The sequence below is a fragment of the Notolepis coatsorum genome, assembly GCF_963971535.1.
Source record: "Notolepis coatsorum genome assembly, chromosome: 15".
In the NCBI taxonomy this organism is placed as follows: domain Eukaryota; kingdom Metazoa; phylum Chordata; class Actinopteri; order Aulopiformes; family Paralepididae; genus Notolepis; species Notolepis coatsorum.
In genome coordinates, this window is record NC_140179.1 from 49,320,219 (window position 1) to 49,345,525 (window position 25,307).

The 25,307-nt window shown below is 42.6% G+C and overlaps 1 protein-coding gene across 1 annotated transcript in view; it reads left to right on the forward strand.

Moving 5' to 3' along the window:
* dgki (diacylglycerol kinase, iota) overlaps nt 1-25,307 on the forward strand; it is a gene marked incomplete at both ends in the record, with an annotated part of 232,815 nt that overhangs the window by 116,615 nt on the left and 90,893 nt on the right. Inside the window, 1 exon segment of the mRNA XM_084330996.1 lies at nt 11,656-11,764. Within this exon segment, the coding sequence (XP_084187122.1) occupies nt 11,656-11,764 (109 nt within the window).

A 25,307-nucleotide genomic window follows, 5' to 3' on the forward strand; every position in this document is an offset into this window, starting at 1 on the left:
ATCTGCTTTTAGCTTCTTCTGTGCTCCTGACACGTGGGACATCATGCAACAAACCCTAAAACTCAATACTTATCCTTTAAGTATCCTGTGGTCAGTTGAAATCCTTGACCACCAACCATTCCACCATAATCTGTAATTATTTAAATTGATTGTGCACACAATTGTATTACGATTGCACTTATTGCATTTTGCATATTGTATTGTGTATTGTATATTTATTGTATTCATCATGCATTTATTATGATGTTTGTATGCTCCACGTCATTGGTAAGGATTTCTTGAGTTGAAATAAAGGTTGAATGACTGAATTAATGATTGATTGAATGATGACGATGGACATGATTACCGTCTACAGCAGCAAGTCAATTGTGTTTTTCTTTTTTTCTTTTCTTCTTTTATTTAATAGAATTAATTTTTTAAATGGTTTGTTCATATTTTTATTGTCTACCTAATTGTCTAATTCTATAAATGGCATGGTTTATAATTTGCTCGTTTATGCACAATAGCCGCAACGGTGATAATTAGTGCCTTCATATTGTTTATTGTTTTTCCGCCGTCGCTGCAAAAATCATTAACTAAAGCTGTTTCTGATTCATTTTCTGCCTGCTTCTCTTGTTAAATCTGAGGTTCAGATGAATTATGTTTTACTGTAAAAATTTAAATAAAACATTTCATCAGATCAGATGTTGACATGAAATGTCTTGTTTGTTTCATCCAAATGTATTCTTCTGTCTAGATTAAGTTAAGTTAAGTTGAACCTTTATTTATCACCTTGGGGATATTCCTCCTCTGCATTTGACCTAACTATTGAGGAGCGGTGAGCAGCCACACAGCGCGGCAGCCGGCAGCTGTAACGCCCAGTACCTTGGTCAACCTGGCATGTCTGTCTGTCATGGTGTGTCATGGTGTGTCATGGTGTGGGAGGAAACCGGGGAGATCATGTAAACTCCACACAGAAAGGCCCTGCTGACCTTCTTGCTGTGAGCCAGCAGTGCTAACCACTGTGCCACCGTGTCGCCCACAATCAGCATTACTCTGCATGTTAAATGTACTGTGGTCGATTGTTTTGGAAAATGCAATTAAACAGGCAATATCTCAAAAAAAAGAAAAAGAAGATACAATTAACCCTTTGGTTGCCGAAAACGGAGATCTACGTTTCTGTGGCCCAGCGCTTGAGTGCCGGAAACGTCGATCTACGTTTCGGTATTTCTTTTATTCGCTATTGCCATTCATAATTCATCGGGGCAGCCTGTGCATGCTGTACTGAATGTGTCTGAGATCGCAGACGGTCAATACCGCCGCCTACCGCCTTGCGGCCGCTATTGCACTCCATTAGAAACTATGTCGTTTCTTTTCTCTACCGAGCTGCGGCGTGGGGGCTGGTCGGTAAACACTCCGGCAAAACAAGCGCTTGTAGGGATGGCTTGGACAACTGACCCCGCCCGCCCGTTCATGTGCAATGCCCGATAACGTCGGAGACAGGATCGCTGTGGATATCTGGAATGGCGATCAGATAATTGGTTTATTCTTTTTGTATTACATCAGAGACCAGGTAAGGACTCTGTGTGTATGTGTGTGTGCTGTGTCCCGTTGGCAGTGATCACAGCACGGAGGTGTGCCCCGCTCCAACCCCCCTTTCATGCCTGCACGAGGAAACATAATACCAATAATCTAGCGTTGATTTCAGGATGATTAGACAATCAGGCGAAAAATTGCAACGTGATAAGTGGATTTGACTAAAGGGCTGTTTTGACAGAGTTCCCTGGAATTACACAGGATCACTCTACCACTATACTCATATTCACCACGGTATAAAACTGATATGTATAGATGAAAAAATTATCAGTTTTTTGCACGTTGACCGGAAGAAACCCACTGACAATCGACGCCGTTATTAGATCCATAGCTATAATATAAAATATAGGTTTAGCTCTACAAACAAGGTGAGCGTTTACATGGGGTTCATGGGCGGCAAGGCCTATGCACTTCCCGGAAGGGGGCGTGGCACCCAATGTGTTAACATGACGCGTAGTAAAGATCTTTTATGAGCCTGTTCGTCGTCCTGACAACGAGAAAGTCCAGCGTGACCTCTGGTCTGTCTGTCCATCTGTCCCTTGACTTGCGTGGCAATCATACTGTATGTGTCCTTGTCTCTCCCACACAATGCTATTTTTATCCTCCGCCCCCGAGTGGAGGTACATGCGTGAATGTGTGTGTGTGGTGTGTGTGTGTGTGTGTGTGTGTGTGTGTGTGTGTGTGTGTGTGTGTGTGTGTGTGTGTGTGTGTGTGTGTGTTTGGGGTCAGGTGACACAGTGTGTAAGTGGACTCTGCGTCTCTTTGTCGTGGCTGATAATTTTAGACAGACGGCTTCTGAAAGTTTCAACAGGAGAGGGTCAGGTGAGCACACGCACACACACACACACACACACACACACACACACACACACACACACACACACACACACACACACACGTACATATTCTAACATCCCTATAATATATATAGCTCACAAACATGCTGTTGACATTATTGTTGCTTATCCCTGTCTCTCAGTCTCTTTCTCTGGCCAAAAAACAGATTGTGTGTGTGAGTGTGCACGTGTGTGTGTGTGTGTGTGTGTGTGTGTGTGTGTGTGTGTGTGTGTGTGTGTGTGTGTGTGTGTGTGTGTGTGTGTGTGTGTGTGTGTGTGTGTGTGTGTGTGTGTGTGTGTGTGTGTGTGTGTGTGTGTGTGTGTGACTGTGTGTGTGTGTGTGTGTGTGTGTGTGTGTGTGTGTGTGTGTGTGTGTGTGTGTGTGTGTTAGGGCTGGGCAATTAATCGAAAAGAAATCGCGATCTCGATTCATAGACCTATGCAATCTCATTTCTAAGTTATGATGATTTTTTTTAATAAAAAAATGTAATTATGAATTTTTTATTTAATTTTTTTTTAACTTTTTAAATGATTTTATTGAAGAAATAAGAATCGTGAGAGAATCGTGATCTCAATTCTTAGAGAGAAAAATCGTGATTCACATTTTAGCAAGAATCGCCCAGCCCTAGTGTGTGTGAGTGTGCACGTGTGCTTGCATGTCTGTGTGTGTGTGCATGTGTGTGCACGTGTACTTGCATGTCTGTGTGTGTGTGCGCGTTTGGGATGAGCCCAAGTAATGCTTTCCCAGATCAAGTACTTGAATTACTCAAGTAGTGCCAGAGTAATTGTTTAGGGAAAGCTATTTTTAGAACACATCTTAAACCACTCAAGTTCAATTGAAACGGCGAGAGTACTCAAGTAGGCTAATCTATTCTCTCTGTCAGTGTGTCTGTGTGTGTGTGTATATTTGTCTGTGTGTGCACACATCTATCTATATCTATATCTGTGTGGTGTGTGTGTGTGTGTGTGTCTGTGTGTGTGTGTGTGTGTGTGTGTGTGTGTGTGTGTGTGTGTGTGTGTGTGTGTGTGTGTGTGTGTGTGTGTGTCAGATCTATATGACATTAAATCAACAAGGGTCTGGATTGATTGCCTGTTGAACAACAATATGATGTATATCGATCTCGGCTGTTTATTGATTTATAGATTAATTGGACATGCACCTAGATAAAAATCCTTATTAACCCCCCCCCCCCTATCCCGTTGTATATAAGTGTCCCACCAATGTGAGGAAGCTCTCTTACAGGTTTCGTAGCTATGTCCAATTAATCAATAAATCATTGATTAATATATGAATATTTAATATAATTTGCTCATTGTTTGTAGCGCTTGTTTTAGGCTGCTTGGTGTACTGGAGGGGTGGAGGTTTACTGCATCAGAACAACGTCACACTTTCAGTGCCCAGCAGGGGGCGCACATTTAGTGTTTGAATGCCCACCATCCACTTCAATGTTATCATTAATATCGCCTAATCTATGTTTTGAATTATGTGTCTAATCTGCCCGTCGCTTATCAATGACTCATTTCCAGTCAACATTGTCGAAGCGGATTGTTTTTTTATCGGTTCATTTCCGTTTTATACAGTGGTGCAGTCGTAATATGGGCCAAGGCCAAACGCCACGTGCACGCGCGCTCCCGCGCGCACGCGCATACATGTATCTCTCCTCTTTCATGAGTCGGAGCTGGGGACGAGACGGGCGGTCTTTTGTCACATAACACACGCTGGCCGGCACTTATCACCTAGACTTTGCATAATAATAGGATGCGCGCAATTCTGCCTCAGTGACGAAGCCCAAACGTCGTTTGACCGCGTATGCCCAGCACTGCACCCCTGGTTTTATAGCATTTTGAAAAGCCCTCGTTTTCAAGGGGGAAAAAAAGATTCCATGATAATCGCCCTGTACTGTAATCTTCTAGAACGTTGTCATTTTTTGGCCTATTTATGAATCGTTTTCAAATAAACGCTAGATTATCGATAGTATATGTGTACGTGTGCACGCTGGTGCCGCGAGCTGAAAATCGATTCTCTCAGTTCCTGATCGCTCTTACAGTCAAACAGCCATATCACATATAGGGGAAAAGCTTATATCTCCGTGAAAACAGGTCTGATTATCCTAAGACTGGTAAAATAGATTCCTTACCTGAGATCAGATGGTATCCAAATGGATTATTCCAATTCCTGATCGCCATTCCAAAAATCTATCCTTTTATTGATCCAACGCGTATACTGTAAAACACATATTACACGCTGTGCTGAGGGTCCAGAATGAATCTGATCGGCTCCGGTTACATGCGTGAGAAGTAAAATGTGGATTCCGGAGTTTTTTTTCTCATCCATTTTCATTGAGTCCAATCCAAAAGGGTGCATTACCATCTGGGAGACGATAGGGGGCGCTTTTTTCACATCTGAGCGCCTGGCGGGGCAGGTTTACCAACGGTAGACTCGGTTGATGAAATATTGAAATATGAATTCAGATCGCTAATAAAAAAAATTAAACGAATTCTCGTGATGGGCATTCAGGGGGCGGGCTGATAACCCGAGATATCTCGTGATGGGCATTCAAAGTGTTAATCAATTAATAGTCATAGATTTTGTCAACAAATCGATTAATTGATTTCATCGACAGATCTGTAAAATTGTGTTTCAGGTCATATTAATCATCATTGTCGTCGTCATTCAGTGTAGGAGAAAAAATAGATGAATGGACCCACAAAGTGTTGGTGGACTAAGAGCCTGGTCACACTGATCCATCACGCCTGTCCCTCTACTGTACATCTGTTTCTAGATTACTTTTCAACAAAAGAAGTATCCGTTTGTTGGACAGGGCTGATGATTGAATGAATGAATGAATGAATAGTTTATTTAGAACAATACAATAATCAAGAAATAACAATGAAAAACAAAATGTTAAGATTATTTGCTGTGAAAAGAAAAATAATAAAGTAAGATAAAACAAAACAGTCTGTTTGTCCGGAAAAGGAATAGGAAGAAGCAAGATGCTTATCAGGTTGAATATATAAATCACTTTGTCATTAGTCCTACATAAACTAAGTACAACTCCAAACACAGTTTTCAATTGTCTGCAAACAAAATCATCTGCAAACAAAATCACTTGACGATCAGTCCATTGATCAAGTTAAAATACAATCATTACTGTTAATGAATAATAAGTAATTTTACAACCGTTAAGCTACTGTCCATCCAGTATCTTTTAGAATGCGGACGACGAGTCCGTCTTCTCCGCCAGACAGACAGAGGGCAGATGAATATGAACGTGTAACGCAATTAGTGGGTCGTGTACAGAGGAGAGAGCTGGGGGGGGGGGGGCAGAGTGATGGAGAGAGCGAGAGAAGCAGGGAATGAAAACAAACACCTGTCGTCGTGTGTCAGTTTCTCCGCTGTATTCAGAGAGCTGTGCTGGCTTCCCATTGCCGCGCGAATCCTCCTATGCTATTATGTCTATACCACTATCTACTATGTCTATACCACTATCTACTATGTCTATACCACTATCTACTATGTAAGTATACCACTATCTACTATGTACTATGTCTATAGTGTACCACTATCTACTATATGTACTATGCTACTATGTCTATACCACTATCTACTATGTCTATAGTATACCACTATCTACTATGTACTATGTCTATAGTATACCACTATCTACTATGTACTATGTCTATACCACTATCTACTATGTACTATGTCTATACCACTATCTACTATGTGTACTAGTTTCAAGTTCAAGTTTCTTTATTAGTTGTCATACAGAAGTACAGAATACTTTTATATAAAATGCTTCTTTCTGTTTTGCTCCAGAGATTGTGCTAGATGTCTATGCTGAATGTCTATACTACCACCTGCTACTGTATATGTCTGTACTACTATGCACTCAGAGTGCAACACTCAAGTTCAACACTGCTAGATGAACAATACCACTGACCCTTAACTGCCAGAGGTGTACCCCTCCTGCTGACTTGTTGTACACAATTTGTAAATCACTTTGGATAAAAGCGACAGCTAAATGATTAAATGTAAATGTGATTGAACCGGATTGCCTTGATAGAGAAGCTAGCTTTACGCTAGCTCACGTGGGTCGGCCATCTTGGCTAGCTATCCATGTAGCCTACGAGGCGGTGGAAATAGATGTCATATGCCATGAAACGATTGCACATACAATGACAAATTTACGTTGTTGTTTTGAAATGCGAATGTCAGCTTTATATGGTGTTAGTTTATTACGTTCGTTTTGACCCAGAAGTAGCCCGGGATAGGGCTGAGCCATTTGGAAAAAGAATATTCATGATTCACAATCATTTGGATGGAATGATCATTTGTGCTTCATTATTCTCTCTCCATCTCTCTGTCACTCTCTCAGTCTCTCTATTTCTGTCACTCTCCCCCTATCTCTCTCTCTCTCTCTCTCTCTCTCTCTCAGTCTCTATCTCTCAGTCTCTCTGTCTCTCTATATCTCTCCATCTTCATTTATCTCTCTCTATCCCTCTCTCTCTCTCCCTCTCTCTCTCTCTATCCTCTCTCTGTCTCTCTCTATCCCTCTCTCTTGCCCCTTGTTGAAAAACATATCAAATGGACGCCCGAGTGGCGCACCACATTACTGCGCTGCAGACCTACGCGGTCGACCCGGGTTCGTCTCCCGATCCCGGACGTACATTTGCTGCATGTCCTCCCCCCATATCTTCTCCCGTTCTTCCTCTCCGCTGCTCTCTGTCGGTCATGTCTGACCAGAATAAAACTGTAGAGTATAATTTGTTGGCCAGGGCAGCACCACAGTACTTGTGTGTTCATTTTTGACACATGTTTTGCTTTTCATTTTAATTTTTGAAATTTTTTGGTAGGTTTTTTATTTGTTTGTTCTACCGGGCAGTCCGGTAGAGGGAGAGAGAGAGGAAGAACGGGAGACAGAGCAGGGGGAAGACATTCGGCAAAGGATGCCGGGTCCGGGAATCGAACCCGGGTCGGCTGCTTCGCGACGCAGCGTGTTACATGGGTCGCCACTTGGGTGCCCACATTTTGCTTTTAAACAAATAATGCGCCTCCAGCTATTTTGGATATCACACTACGCCACATTGCGATTTGGATAAAAGTGTGATTAATTGTTCGGCCCTGTTGTTCTGCACCTTTAACTCAGGACTGGATGTTGCACCACCACACTGGTTTCCACACACCGAGTGGATTGTGTGTGTTTTCAGGCAGTGTGTGATGTCATCAGTCATGGATGATCCTCTGCTGTAGGCTGGACATGCTGAGTCATCCGGACTCTAACCTGCTTCCATCTATGTCTCTTTCTCTCTCCCTCTTTCTCGACCCCGCCTCTCTCTCTCTCAACCCCCCCCCCCCTCTCTCTCTCTCTCTCTCTCTCTCTCTCTTCCCCCCCTCTCACTCTCTACCCCCCCCCTCTCTCTCTATCTACCCCCCCTCTCTTTCTCCCTCTCTCTCTCTCTCTCTCTCTCTCTCTCTCTCTCTCTCTCTCTCTCTCTCTCGCTCTCGCTCTCGCTCTCGCTCTCGCTCTCTCTCTCTCTATCTATATCTCTCTCTCTATCTCTCTATCTCCCTCTCTCTCTCTACCCCCCTCTCTTTCTCTCTATCTCCCCCTCTCTCACCTCTCTCTCTCTCTCTCTCTCTCTCTCTCTCTCTCTCTCTCTCTCTCTCTCTCTCTCTCTCTCTCTCTCTCTCTCTCTCTCTCTCTCTCTCAGTAGTTGTCCTAAAACCCTGTAGGCAGTCTCTCTTTCAAGCTGTTACCAGTTATCGCTCAACCTAATAACACAGGTTGTGTGTGTGTGTGTGTGTGTGTGTGTGTGTGTGTGTGTGTGTGCGCGTGTGTGTGTGTGCGTGTGTGTAAATCAAAGCCTGAGTCACAGCAGTTAAATTGACAGAAGTGGCCTTTTCCATTCAAGTCAACACTGATAAACGGTTATTTAGACGCTACACTGCAAGATGGCTGCCACAGACCGTGTTATAATGTTGTTGTGGATACCGGTGTTGGTGTTGGTGCATGAGACTCGGAATGTCAATGTGTTTCCATGGTAACAACATCATTTGGGTGAACATTCCTGATGCTGTTGTGTGACGAACATTCCGACTTTCTGACCTAGCTAGCCTAGCTGTTGGACAAAAACATTGTGGACCAGAGAGTTTTAAGCTAAGCTAGTGATCCGTATCCTTTTTCCATAAATGTATGCTAAGCTAGGGTAGCTTGCCGTTGGATAGCTTTCTACTGAACACACACAGAGAGGCAATTGGTTTCTATCTTCTTGTCTCACTGGAGAAGACAGTAAGCACATTTCCCATAGTGTTGGTGTGTTCCTAGGAATACTGCACCTCCATACTGCAGGGTTTACATACTGAAAACACCATACTGCAGGGTTTACATACTGAAAACACCATACTGCAGGGTTTACATACTGAAAACACCATACTGCAGGCATACTGCAGGGTTTACATACTGAAAACACCATACTGCAGGCATACTGCAGGGTTTACATACTGAAAACACCATACTGCAGGGTTTAGGCTACATACTGAAAACACCGTACTGGTTTCAGACATGATACTCTTGACAGTCTGTTTCCACCCATTCAACTTCTCTGGTTCCATCGGTACCCATGCTCTACTGACAGCCATCAAGCTGACTCACTGAGTCCTGTGGTCAGAGTTCTGGCTGTATGCCATGCCAGCCAGGCAGCTTCAGACAGGCACCACACTGGACCGTTAGTTAGGTGCTGTAAGTGGTGTTGTTTGTTAGAATACGTGGTCTACATGTTAAATAAAAATAATATCTCTACTTTCTGACAGCCATCACTGATATTGAGTGTTTGGTCAGTAACATGGGTCTCTCAGTCCCTCCACTCTGCAGTACATACATACATACAAATACATAAAAAAAAAATTATCTACTTCATCTAATCAGGAGAGAACATTTGTCTGACAAAAATAAGAAATAAAAACAAGTGTTTTCTGAAGAACGGCAGTGTATTATTACACATTGATATTACGTGTCAGTCTTTTAATTTGGCCCAAAAGGCCATGCGTGTCTTCCTTAGGCCAATAGTTCCATGTGAAAGTCACAGTCTGAACTTTTCCTGAGCGGTCATACGCCTCGGTATTGTGATTCAATACAGCTGTGTAGCCTATATTGTCATTACTGTAGGTCCAGAAAATGTTACTTTTTAGCGAAAAGCCTTGACTCGGTTGTTGGATGAAAACCTAGTCTTTTCGGAGGTAAACAAGCTTTATTTTACCCCCCTTTTCAAAAACATCAACAACATAAATATGATGATGTGTTATTTCATTAACCCTTGTGTGGCATTCATGTTTTTGTTACTCACCAAATGTTCGCGGGTCTGGTGGACCCACGACATTATCGGAATTTTAACGATTTATGTAAAAGCAGATGTTAACAGACAGCATATATGGTTCATATTTTTCCTGTATCTCTGCTAGATCACAGTTATCAATAAAAGTGATAGGCCTATTTGTTTTTTTGTGATAAATTGTGAAAGAAAATTTAAGAATCCTTTAACTGAGGGGTTACAAAACCCTGACTGTATTAAAGATTGTGATATATTAAACCACTACTAGTTATGTACTTTAATTACTGGCCATACAGTACATGAATATATATGGTGAACACCCACACAAGAATACGGCATTGACACATAAATTATATTGGAGGGTTATTTATTATTATTAAGCAACGTTAGGTTACAGATTGAGAATTAGGCTTGCGCTTGTATGGTCGAAGAACATACGTAAAGTCAGTCAAGAGCATAAATCAATGAGAATAGTAGGAATACTATGATGGGTCTAAGCTGACGCCACCTGTGGTATAGCAATTATATGGGCCACACCGGTACTAACTGGAGACACTGGGTTCCCTCCGGGGTGTAAGGCCGGGAGGGGTAGAGGAATGTTCGGGTACACAGTCTGAGTCAACGAGGAATAAAGAGGCTCCAAATACAGGAGCCGGTGCATGTACTCCCTTGATCAGCAGACAAAGCAATAGTTGTAATCCAATATGCTCGATAGCATTGACGACAGCTAGCCAGCCCCTTCCAAGAGGCGGGCCCGAGTGGTGATCCTCACGAGGTTAAATCCCAAACGACAGTGGAATCAACGGTGCTCTTCTCCGGTGGTCACGGTCCCAAAGCAATATAATCCAACCAGAAATGGTTCTGCAATCGCCGGTGTAGATTCTCCTGTGTACATATCCAACGGTTCTCGCCTAGGACTCCTCGGGTGTGGGCACGGATTTAGGCCGCACAGCCTGGATAAGTGCACTAGCTAAATACACGACGAACCGATGGTAATGCTGGTCACTGAAGAACTGTAGCCGCACGATACACAATAAATGATCGACTATTACTTCACATTAGATTAAGTCGAACTCAACGTTACTGCGTTAAACTCTGACACTTTAACATTCTATTCGCACGCGGTTCTCAATGCTCTATTTAGATGCAAGGTTGCTCACTTCACTGCACGTTGACTCGTGGTGAAGGCTTGGACATTGAACTTGAACTACTGCTGTTTACACCTGCGCCGTATTTATACGTAAGGTGAATATCTAGTCCCAACCTCAGTTCTTGTCTCGTATTACTACACAGACTCTGGGCATGTACCGACATGCCCGGAGTTGCCTTTGGACTTGCCGTTGGGGGCTTGGTCGTTGGCGCCTGGGGTCGCTGTCCAATAGGAGAGCGAATATTACTCTGGTTTGTACGCAGGTAAAGGGATATTCCGTGTATATATACAAATAATATACAAGGTATATCAAACGATACATATATATATATTCAGTTTAATCTGGCCCTTCACAACAAATCCATTATAATGAAGACATGAGTGGTTTGTCTTCAATAAATATGAACGAAACAAGGTGGATGCAGACAGTGAAGGTACACCGTCAACCTTTTTGTTTCAGCTTTACCATCTTCACCTACAATTTCCACAATTCCGGGTCCAGTGGAATGCATGTAATATACTGTAAATGTGTAGGCGGGGCACTCATTGAAAATGTGTTCTTTTATATGTTCTTCACATAAAATGAGCCAAGGCCAGCCATCCTCAGGTTGACATAAATCATCCATTGTATCATATCTCTTTCAGTGAACATTGAGAACCCAAACACCACAAGGGTTGACAGCCTTGACATGTGGATCTCATCGTACCATCATAGTAACGGATACTAAAAGAGTGTGTTTGTGTGTCTTTGTGTGTCTGTAGGAAAGCCATCTCCAGGTCGGGTCTCCAGCATCTGGCTCCCGCTCACTCTGTTCTGCCCCACGCTACCAATGGGCCGGCCAAGGAGCTACGCACCTCTCTGGACTGGACGGTAAAGTGTACACACACACACACAGCAGTGCGGTCGCACAGGGCCTCGCGAGAAGGGGGGCCTCGCGAGAAGAGAGAAGACATTTTAATTTTTTTTGTTTTTGTTTTTTTTATAAAAATTTAAATAAATGGAATGTTAACAATCACTTTCCATCACAGACCTAAAATCTAGTTTTGCTTACATGCTTATATATTTCACATTAGACACGTTTGTAGAATAGTGTTCCGGGCTCTGCGGCTCTGCAGATATACTATTGGTTTCATTCAATGACACGTTTATTTTTGTGCAAAGCATCGTGGGAGGACTAACACTAGGGGGAGCTGGTTGGCGTCGGTCTGGTAGCGCTATTATTTAAGAATAAATACGTTGACTGTATGCACACAAAAAATGTAAAAAATAATTATTTAATAAAAAAATAATGATATACATATTTTTTCTTTAGGGGGGGGGGGGGGGCTCACGTTTAAATCTCGCACAGGGCTCGCATTTCTCCCAGACGGCACTGCACACACACACACACACCAACGTCCACGTCAGCTGCCCACACCACTGTGAGACGCTGAGCCCTCTGGTCCCCAGCCGTCATCAGGAATACTGCCTCCAGCTGAGTCACAGCAACATGGATATCCCCTGACTGTTATCCGCTGTGACATGCAGACTGACCTATTGATAGCAGATGGTAAAAATAGCCACAATACGTTATCGTCTGCCAAGGAAGTTAACAATGCAATTTATTCTTGGCTTCTGAAATGACTGGGAAGCCTATAGACAGACACCAGATCTGTCCAACAGAGGACGGATGTGGCTTCAGGGGTTTTTCAGAAACATGACTCCTATTGATTTGTAACGGAGATTCCTGTCCACCGCCGGTCTTCATTATGTCCTGCTGTGTCGCCACGTAATGGTTCACTCCCCTCTGTTCCTTTAGCAGTGTCTCCCGAGAAGCAGCTTTCTGCCATGTTTCACTCGTATTTCAACAGCTTTCTGCCATGTTTCACTCTTATTTCAGCAGCTTTCTGCCATGTTTCACTCTTATTTCAGCAGCTTTCTGCCATGTTTCACTTGTATTTCAGCAGCTTTCTGCCAAGTTTCACTCTTATTTCAGCAGCTTTCTGCCATGTTTCACTCGTATTTCAGCAGCTTTCTGCCATGTTTCACTCGTATTTCAGCAGCTTTCTGCCATGTTTCACTCGTATTTCAGCAGCTTTCTGCCATGTTTCACTTGTATTTCAACAGCTTTCTGCCTTATTTCACTCGTATTTCAACAGCTTTCTGCCATGTTTCACTTGTATTTCAGCAGCTTTCTGCCATGTTTCACTTGTATTTCAACAGCTTTCTGCCATGTTTCACTCGTATTTCAGCAGCTTTCTGCCATGTTTCACTCGTTAGCAGCTTTCTGCCATGTTTCACTCGTATTTCAGCAGCTTTCTGCCATATTTCACTCGTATTTCAACAGCTTTCTGCCATGTTTCACTCGTATTTCAGCAGCTTTCTGCCATGTTTCACTCGTATTTCAGCAGCTTTCTGCCATGTTTCACTTGTATTTCAGCAGCTTTCTGCCATGTTTCACTTGTATTTCAGCAGCTTTCTGCCATGTTTCACTCGTATTTCAGCAGCTTTCTGCCATGTTTCACTCTTATTTCAACAGCTTTCTGCCATGTTTCTGAACTACTTTACCCAGGGGCCATTCCAATACACATAACCCCTCCCCCACCTAACACATCTTCCAGGTCATTTGGCTTTGTTATTATGATGTAATGATGTGAGAGACAGTTTACAGTCTTAAAGTTTAACTTTGAGTTAAATCCACACACAGGGTTTCCATTAACCTCTTAACACATTGAGTGCCAGCAGGGGGCGCACGATTTATCGCTTGAATGCCAGCCTGGACTTTGGACTGATTTTCCGATATTTCATGATTTTCGCGGAGCTATTTCTATATTCTATATTATGGCTATGTGTCTAATACGCCCGTCGCTTATCAATGACTTGCTTGCAGTCAACATGTACGAAACGGATTGTTTTTTCATCGGTACATTTCCGTTTTATACCGTTTTGAAAAATGGACGTTTTTGGAAATTACAAAAATAAAATAAAAATTCCGCGGAAATAGCCATTTACTGGAATACACACAACACGTTGTCATTTTCCGGCTGATTTATGAATCGTTTTCAAATAAACGCTCGATTATCGATAGTATATGTGTACTTATGCACGCTAGAGAAGCGGGCTGAAAAATCGATTATCTATGACCTGGTCAGCGCTAACGTCATATACACACATACACACATAGGGGACACGTTGTGGAATATGTGAAAAAAACATCTGAGATTCCTAGATTCCTTACCTCACATCAGATGTTCTGCAAAAAGATTATTCCAATTCCTGATCGCCATTCCAAATATCGATTGTGTTTATTGATCCAACGATCCAACCTCAAAACACATATTCCACGCTGCTCTGATGGTCCACAATGAATGCAATCGTCTCGGGTTACAGTAAAATGTGGATTCCGGGTATTTTCCCCCCCATGCATTTCCATTGAGTCCAATCCAATGGGTGTATTACCATCCAGGAGACGATAGGGGGCGGTATTTGCCCTGTTCGAGCTCATAGACAGTCCCAATGATAACTTGAGGCTGGATTGATGAAAAATGAATGGATATCGCTAATAAAAGCAATAACGATTAAATAACGAGATTTCTCGTCGTTGGCACTCAACGCATGGCGGCGAACAACGAGTTTCTCGTTGTTGGCACTTAAAGTGTTAAGGATCGGGCAAACATGGGGCTAGTTTATAAAAAAGTAATTTGTGATTTATTATACTTTATACTTATAGCAAATGCATGAGCCTGGTCTCTTTTGAAAGGTAACATTCTAAAGTGTCTTACACAATAATGAGAAATCACTTTGAGTGCTAATGAAATAGAGTAACATAGGTTTGACCACACTGAAGTAAAAGTTTTGTGTACTCACATTTATTTGGACTGGTTGCCAGTTGCCTGTTTTTAAGTTCCATCTGAGAGGTAGGAGCTGGAAAACATAATGGTTCCATAGCCTGAAGTTGTATGTAGTACAGGTCCAAATGGAAAATGAGTGTTTCACAAAGGTTTTTGTAATGTGTGTACCGGTAAAAATTCTACTGCCATTAATTTCGAATTTCCAAAAAAGGACTTCTTCATCTTCTTGTGTCACCTTCCCCCACTGTCAGCGCCCGTCTGAAATCGCTTTTGGAGGGGTAGTGGGGGTTGAAGGTTAGACAGGTTTAGACAGAACTTGGATATTGGGGGTAATTACAATTTGGGGGTGGTGGGGGAGATACAGTTATTCCACAGAAGTATAGAAATAGGGGGCGCCCTCGTGGCGCATACCATAGTGCCTCGCGCACCTACGCGGCCGACCCGGGTTCGATCCCAGCTCCCGTTGTTATTTGTCGCATGTCCTCCCCACCTCTCCTCCCGTTCGCCCTCTCCTCTGTCGGTCCTGCGTGACCAATAAAGCTGTAAAAATGCTAAAAGATTATTAAAAAAATATAAAAAGAAAAAGAAGTATAGACATAGATAAATAATACAGCGGATTATTTGCAGATGCGTTCGTTAGAGAAAACGACCAATCTATATTTCCAGATTCTATGCCTTACTTCCACACAGTGCCAGCCATGTGACGGAGAGATACACTTTCAATTTTGAGAAGAGAATCTCCAGATTTAGATACAATTTAACACAAACGGTTCCAAAGATATTTAATGTTTCTCTGCATTTTTTCACACCGCCGACAAAGTAGTACTGGGTCCATGTTCGTTGTCTCTTCTTCGGAATGTATTTGGTGCCAGCTGTCATCTCTGCCCGTCTCCGTCATCGAAACCGGAGTAACTTAGTACTACTTCGCCACTCCCCTCCGACAAAACTTTAGTTTTTTCACACAGCGTGGGAAATAATACTGCCGGAGTAGGCCTATCTAACAATAATTTACATATTTACAAGTCGGATTAAGTTTTGTAGATTAGGAGACAGAGAAGATTACACAGCACTCAAAATGGCCAATATCTCAATTTAGACCTTTTTCTGAATTGTGCAACATTTAGCCATGTTTGGAAGAATCGTGAGAGGCACAAGGCAGGTTAGACGATGCCAAGTCACATATATACAAAAGGTTATATATACAAACGGTTATATATATACAAAGAGTTATATATAGGTGCTCAAAACCCACCTCTTCAACTTCTCGCCAGTTCTGCATATCGCCCCAACAGGTCCACGGAGGACGCCATAGCCCATGTGCTGCACACAGCAGCATCACATCTGGACAAGAGGAAGGGGAACTATGTGAGAATGCTGTTCATCGACTACAGCTCAGCATTCAATACCATAGTCCCCTCCAAACTCATAGCCAAGCTCAGGGACCTGGGCTTGAACTATGACCTGTGCCAGTGGGTCCTGGACTTCCTGACGGGCAGACCCCAGGTGGTAAGAGCCGGCAACTGCACCTCCTCATCCATCACGCTCAACATAGGGGCCCCCCAGGGCTGTGTTCTGAGCCCCCTCCTCTACTCCCTGTACACACATGACTGCGTAGCACAGCGGAACAACAACACCATCATCAAATTTGCTGATGACACAGTAGTGGTGGGCCTGATCTCTGCCAACGACGAAAGGGCCTACCTGGAAGAGGTAGAGAACCTGTCACAGTGGTGTCAGGAGAACTGCCTCTCCCTGAACGTCAGCAAAACAAAAGAGATGATTGTGGACTTCAGGAGGTCGGGGGTCAAGGACTACAGCCCCCTCAGCATCGACGGGGCACCAGTTGAGAGAGTGAACAGTTTCAAGTACCTCGGAGCCCACATATCCGAGGACTTGACATGGACCACACACATTGACAGTGTTGTGAAGAAGGCACGACAACGCCTCTACTTCCTCAGGCGCCTAAGGAAGTTCCAAGTCAGTCAGAAGATCCTTAGGAACTTCTACTCATGTACAATAGAGAGCATCCTGACCGGCAACATCACCTCCTGGTTTGGGAATAGCACTGCACAAGACCGTAGCAGACTACAAAGAGTGACACGTTCAGCCGAACGCACAATTAGAGGGGGGCTTCCCACCCTCCAGAACATTTACAACAAGCGGTGCAAGGGGAAGGCTAAGAGAATTATTAAGGACTCGAGCCACCCGAACAACTGCCTCTTTGAACTGCTGCCGTCAGGCAAGCGATACCGGAGTCTTATGGCGAGCACAGAAAGACTCAGAAGGAGCTTCTATCCCCAGGCCATCAGGCTGCTAAACGAACAATAATCGCTAAACGAACAATAATCACTATGCAACAACCATCAAATGCACACAGCACACACACCCACACGCACACACACACTCACTCAAACAAACAACACACTGCAGCACCCACTCTCCACACTTTAGATCACACAAACACACTTACACTTTATATTTATTGATAAAGGATTTGCACTACAACTCGTACACCTACGGTGAATTGTACCTAAACTGCACCTCGTCCATTTATGCCTTGCACTATATAGTATTGTATATTAGTACACTGCACAGTATTGTATATTGTATGGTAACTACGTCTACGAACATTGTACATATGTCTAAACTGAACACTGTGACCTCTTTTTTTTCTTCTAATTTTTACTATGTTTTTATTTCATACTATCTTGTCATGCACAGTCTCTGGAGCGCAACAGTAAGAAGCATTTTGTACAAAAGTATTCTGTACTTCTGTATGACAACTATTAAAGAAACTTGAACTTGAAACTTGGCCTTTAACCCCTAATTTCTCACTTTATATGTATATGTCATGTCTGTCCACTATGTTTGTTACTTTGTTATTTCCCCCCCCCCCCCCCTATGTAAAGCGACCTTGGGTCTTTTGAAAGGCGCTATATAAAATTAAGTTATTATTATTATTATTATTATTATTATTATTATTATTATTATTATTATTATTATTATTATTATTATTATTATTATTATTATATACCAAAGGTATGCAAAAGGCTATATATACAAAAGATTATACAAAAGATATATGCAAAAGGTTATATATACAAAATATATATATACAAAAGATATATGCTAAAGTTATATGCTAAAGATATATGCAAAATGTTATATACTGTATACAAAAGATATATACAAAAGATATGCAAAAGGTTATATATACAAAATGTTTTACCTGCAATTTACCTACAAATTAGACCGTAATGTTTTTGTTCGTTATCCAAATATTAGCAAATTAAGGTTAATAATAATAATAATGGATTGGATTTATATAGCGCTCTTCATGACACCCCAGTGACCCCAGAGCGCTTACAGAGTCCATTATTCGTTCATACACAGTCATACCGGTGGTGGTAAGCTACAATTGCAGCCAGAGCTGCCCTGAGGCATATGAATTATGAATATAATTATCAGCATAATATTTCAACATGTTTCCCTTAACAAATTAACAATTTGATTGGCAAATTGTTTCATACATTATGTATATATTTTTTTTATCTACTTTTTCTCCCATTTTCTATTTTTTTTCCCTCCCATCCCATTTTCGTATCGTCCAATTCTACCCTCCCCTGTCTCGAACGCTGTTAGGCCATGCCTCCCACAAGCCGGCTGCAATGTGGACGAAGCCTTACATCACGTGTCCCCTCCGGTACTCGAGGAAGCAGCAGTCGCATCTTTTCACCTGCACAGCGCGATCTCTCAGCGTCGGGGGTCTGCGTTTGGAGGGCATGCCGCCCCCGTCGCTTCCTGATTCTGCTGTGCAGGCGCACCAACCGACCTGTAGGAGTCGCTGTCCACAACGTCCGATCCCCACCCATCAGCTTCCCACCCCCTAATACTGCCAATTGTATTAGTATGAACGACCAGCCAAGCTGATAGCAATGCGGAGAGCTGGGCTCGCACCCAGCGTCTCCTGCATTGGAGGTGAGCGCCTTGCCCACTGCACCACCTAGCCGCCCTACATTATGTATTTGTATAGGAATCCATTGTCCCAACAATAGGTTGAATCTCACACCTTGGTGAAAGCCAAGGGGCTACAGGTCTCCTCTTAACCCTTTCACTACCACTCTACCAAATGGTTAACCCTTTCACTGCGACTCATCATCATCAGGTGGCCTCTTCGTTCCGAAGGTTGCCTATCACTCTCCAACCCATTCTGTCCCTACTTCTTCTCTCCAACTCCGTGACTCCGCCTCTCACTCCGCTCCAATCACAGACGTCGTCTACCCAGCCTCTTCTTGGTCTTCCACTTCCTCTCTTTCCATCCACATTCCCCATCACCACCTTCTTGAACATCTCCCCGCTGGATCCTCTCAGAACATGCCCGCACAACTCCATCTTTCTCTTTTTCAACCTCTCCAGCAGCTGTCCTCCTTGCATACCCGCTCTTCTCAGTACCTCCTCATTCTTGATCTTATCCTTCCATGTTATCTTCAGCATCTTCCTCAGCGTCCACATTTCAAAAGAGTCTATCATCCTCTTTGCCTCTTCATTCAGCGTCCATGCTTCTGCTCCGTATGAAAAGACTGACATAACATACGTTTCCAAAATCCTGGTCTTCGTTTTACAACTTATGTTTCTTCTCAATAATTCTTTATGGTTCCAGAATGCGCCCTTTGCAATTCCGGTTCTTCTCTTAATGTCCATGTTAGCTCTTCCACCTTCACTGATCCAGCTTCCAAGGTACATGTACTCCTTCACTTGTTCAAGTTTTTCTCCATCCACCTGTATTTTACAAACAGTTCCTGGTGTTTTTTCAATGATCATTACTTTAGTTTTCTTTGTGTTTAGCAACATTTAGCTTATTCATCATGTCCTGTAGATCTTCTTGACAGTTACAGACTATAGCGGTGTCATCAGCATATCTTATGTTGGTGATGTTCTCTTTGCCAAGTTTTACTCCTTTCCCTCCTCTCAGCCCTTTTTTTTCATCAGTGATTCACTGTACATATTAAAGAGTACAGGGGACAAGATGCATCCTTGTCTTACACCCTTCTCGACCGGGAAGTCTCTTGATTTCTCCTTTTCTATTCTAACATTAGCCTTCTGCCTCCAGTATAAGTTGGCAATTATTCTTCGGTCAGAAACTGGTATTTTGAATTCTTCCATTGTTCTCATCAATGTTGTATGTTCAACTCTGTCGAAGGCCTTCGTGAAATCAATGAAGCAAATATACAGCTTCTTCTGTTGGTCTATCGATTTTTCACCAATGATTCTGAGTTGGCAGATTGCATCTCTTGTTCCTTTTCCTTTGCGAAAACCCATTTGACTATCCGAGAGCTGATGTTCAATTATGGGTTCTATTCTGTTCTTGATGATTTTCAGGAGTACTTTTGATGCATGAGATATCAAACTGATAGTCCTATAATTGTTGCATTCTGTGGCTCTTCCGGTCTTTGGGATCGGAATGAACATTGAATTTAGGAAATAATTTGGAATATTTCCTGAGTTATAGATGTTGTTTACCAGTTTCACAAGGAGCTCGATGCATCTGTCACCAGAGTTCTTAATCAGTTCAGCAGGGATCTCATCCTCGCCGGGCGATCTGTCCGTGGCCAGTGATTTCACAGCCTCTTCAACTTATTTTTTCGTGATCTGGACTTTTTCTATCTCTTCTAGACTAATTCCTGTGTCTGATGTTCTGTTCTGGTCTTTGTATAGTGTTTCCACATACTCTGCCCATCTATTGATTATTTCCTTCTCGTCAAGGAGCAGTTTTCCTTCTTAGTCTCTGACACCTTGGGTTGTTTTCTTCCTCTTCCTTGTTAGTTGTTGGATCTTGTTGTACATGAGAGGGTTGTGCTTCTTGTCTAGGTCTTCAATTTCCTTGCATTTTTCTTTGTAATACTTCTCTTTTGCATCTCTACACATCTTCTGTACTTTTTGTTTTGCTCTGTTGTATTCAGTTTTTCTGTCCGCATTCTTCATGTCTGCTCTCTTTTTCATCTCATCCAGAATGTCTTTCGTCATCCACTCTTGTTTCTCAACTTTTTCTGGTTTACCACAGATTATGTCTGCAACGCTTCCCAGTTTCTCTTTCAATTTTGTCCATAGTTCTTGTGGATCTTCAATATCTGCTAACTCTATTTTCTAATGTTTTGTTCACTTCGTTTCTGTATCGTCTCTTCATGGTTTCTCCTTTCAGACTCTTCACCTCCCATCTTTTGTGTGTCGTTTTCTTTTTCTTGATGGTTTTCAGTTTGATCTTCATTTTCATCACTACTGGAATATGATCTGAACCACAGTCTGCAGATGGTCGTGCCTTAGAGTTTGTTATTCCTTTCTTGTATCTGTGGTTTATCATAATGTAATCAATTTGGTTTCTAGTGTTTCCATCAGGAGATCTCCATGTGTGTCTTGCAGATTTACATTGTTCAAACCAAGTGTTGGTGACCCACAATTGGTTCTTCCTGCAGAAATCTACTAGTCTATCACCTCTATCGTTTCTTATACCCAGACCAAAAGGTCCGACAACACCATCAACTTTTTCTACACCTAATTTGGCGTTGGAATCACCCATGACTATTTCCACATCTCCCCATTTATTTTGGACTTTCATCGCTCTCTCAATATTTTCATAAAAGTTGTCTATTTCATCATCCTCAGCTTCTTCAGTTGGTGCATAGGCTTGTTGTGTGATGCATACACTTGCTGGTGTTGCTTTCATTCTCAAGGTGATAATACGTTCCGATATCGTTTGATAACTTTCCACGCTTTTTGCTGCTTTCTCAGTCCAAACAAAAGCTACACCTTTACTATGTTGTTTTCCACCCAAAGATATGATTCTAAATGATTGTCCAGTTGGTAAGGTGTATCTAAAGCCATCTTCTCCTCTCCAAAATGTTTCAGCAATTCCCAATATATCTATCCCTATGGTATACATTTCTTGTAGGACATTCGCCAATTTTCCAGGTGTTCGCAGGCTCCTCATATTCCAGGTTCCCCTTTCCAGAAGGTAGAGCAGTCACTTGTTGACGGTACAAAGGTGCCTGCTCTCTCACACTCAATCCACCGGGTAGAACAAATGTCTTGATTAGGGCAAACATTTCTCCGTTTACCAGTAGCGGTTTTTGTTTGGGTTGTACTCATGATTTCCAAAAGGGGGCTGATAGGAGTCGGCAGGCCCCCAGAACTACCAATCCAGTATTTTTTGTCGAGACACCATCTCTAGCCTTTGCCAAACCAATGACACTGCAAGGCAGCAGGTTCTTGGTTCCTCCGCCTTCCCATTCCTGGTCCGCCGTTGACCTACCTGTAACCCCAGGTGACTGCCACACGGCAAAGGCTTAACCCTTTCACTACCACACTACAGAAGGTTACCCCTTTCACTACCACACTACAGAAGGGTAACCTTTCACTACCACACTACAGAAGGTTAACCCTTTCACTACCACACTACAGAAGGTTAACCCTTTCACTACCACACTACAGAAGGTTAACCTTTCACTACCACACTACAGAAGGTTAACCTTTCACTACCACACTACAGAAGGTTAACCCTTTCACTACCACACTACAGAAGGGTAACCTTTCACTACCACACTACAGACGGTTAACCCTTTCACTACCACACTACATAATGTTAACCCTTTCACTACCACATTACAGAAGGGTAACCTTTCACTACCACACTACAGCAGGTTAACCCTTTCACTACCACACTACAGACGGTTAAGTTCCATGTCTCCTTCTCTCCCTCAGTGTTCCGTGGCCTTGATGAGAGAACTCATTTCATCGACATGTACTTTCTACTATTGTGTTTCACTATTGTTACCAATATTGATCATGGAGATCCATCTACAACATCATTGATGATAAAATGGTGTAATCAATCATGAACCTTGTGAATTATTCAGTCAGTTAGATTAATAATTCAGGATGAGGTTTGTGTCTCCAGCCTGTTGTCTATAGTGATATCTGCCAGTGTGTCTACAGTAGCACGTCCTCCACCACACAGACACACACACACACACACACACACACACACACACACACACACACACACACACACACACACACACACACACACACACACACACACACACACACACACACACACATAGACATACACACACACACACACACACACACACACACACATAGACATACACACACACACACATAGACATACACACACACACACCTACACACACACACACACACACACACATACACACACACACACACACATAGACATACACACACACACACACACACACACACACACACACACACACACACACACACACACATAGACATACACACACACACACACACACACACACACACACATAGACATACACACACACACACACACCTACACACACACACACACACACATACACACATAGACACACACACACACCTACACACACACAAATAGGCACACACACACACATAGACATACACACACACACACCTACACACACACACACACACACACACACACACACACAGACATACACACACACACACACACACACACCTACACACACACACACACACACACATATACACACACAGGGGTGTAGCTCCAGATTCTGGGCCCCATGAAAGAATGTATTTGTAGGCCCCCAGTGAATGCGAGAGCGCGCAAGCCGATTTTTTTTGGGCAATTCTTTTATTGATGAAAACGCATAATATGGTTTTTACCTATACATTCGGATAAGCAGTTCAGCACCTGCACTGTTGGTGGGTGAGCCTAGTAAAGGATGTCGCATTGCGTTCATCTTCAATGAATGGACCAATGCAATAGTCTACCAAAGCCCCCCCTCTCTCTCTATATATCTCACACACACACACACACACACACACACACACACACACACACACACACACACACACACACACACACACACACACACACACACACACACACACACACACACACACACACACACACACACACACACACTTCAGAAACACACATAGTATCAATGAGAGCATCAATAATACACCTGAGTGATGTCTAGTAAAAAAAAAAAAAAAAAAATTGGGCCCCCCCCAGTGCTGGGCCCTTGGAATCATCCTAAGCTACCCCCCCCCCCAGCTACGCCCCTGCACACACACACACACACATATACACACACACACACACCTATAGACATACATACATACATACATACATACATACATACATACATACATACATACATACATACATACATACATACATACATACATACATACATACATACATACATACATACATACATACAGTTGTTCTTGACTGCTATGTCTGTGTGTTTGATTGCTATCCAGGGTGTGATTGACTCTTCAATCTCAAACTCAGTCCCAACTCACCAGTCAGTCAACAATATTAGTAATTATGTACTTAACACTCACAACCCTGACTGTATAATCACTGTTAGCGTATTATAATGTATAATCAATGATAGTGAAATACTGTAATCACTGTTAGTGTGTATACTGTATAATCACTGTTAGTGTGTATACTGTATAATCACTGTTAGTGTGCATATTGTATAACCACTGTTAGTGTGTATAGTATACTGTATAATCACTGTTAGTGTGCATATTGTATAACATGGTTACTGTATAATCACTGTTAACATGGTTACTGTACAATCACTGTTAACATGGTTACTGTACAATCACTGTTAACATGGTTACTGTATAATCACTGTTAGTGCTGCCTTCTGGGCAGTGTGTCGAAGTGTCCTTGAGCAAGACACTTAAAGGGGAGATGAAGCATAGCGATAAACACATAGTCATAGCATCAAATTAGTATTTAGATAAACCACAGAAAAAAATCACGTTATAAAAATAAGGCGTTGACGGGAGCATGTCTATGTTCCCCGGGTCCTATGTTCCCCGGGTTCTATGTTCCCCGATTTGATTGATTGATTGATTGAACATTTTAGACCACCAGCCCTGATTCCAAACTCTAACCTTAACCAGTTCGAAAGAGGGCCTAAGCTTAACCGTTCGAAACAAGGCGGACATTAATAATTAATAAAATAATTAAAATTTATAAAATGTTCAATCTATTAATCAATCAAAGCGGGGAACATAGAACCCGGGGAACATAGGACCCGGGGAACATAGGGATGATCCCGCGTTGACTAATAAGGAAAAACGATTTGTAATGTCCATTTATGTAGCATTTATGAACATGTGCGCCGCCATTTTGTTGCTGACGTCACGGTGTTGGTTTGGTGTATACACTGTGGGTTAGCTGCATAGTAAACATGGACTGTCGGGTCAGTCAAATGTTTCCTACCAAACAACGGGACCGCGGTGGTTCTTTTTGTATTGCTCCTGGCTGTTCAAACTAATTTTACCGTGTGAAAGAGAGAGGAAAGTTGGTTAATTTCCACAAACTACCAGTGAAAAAAACAGTGTTGTTGGCTCAGGCTGGCTGCACTCAGGTGGCGCGATCAGCCTGTTGGACAGGGAATGAAGATCTGCAGCGAACACTTCATTGCCTCGGATTATGTTGTTGTTGTTGTTGTTGTTGTTGTTGTTGTTGTCCAGAAGACCACTAATCAGCTGAAGCCTGATGCGGT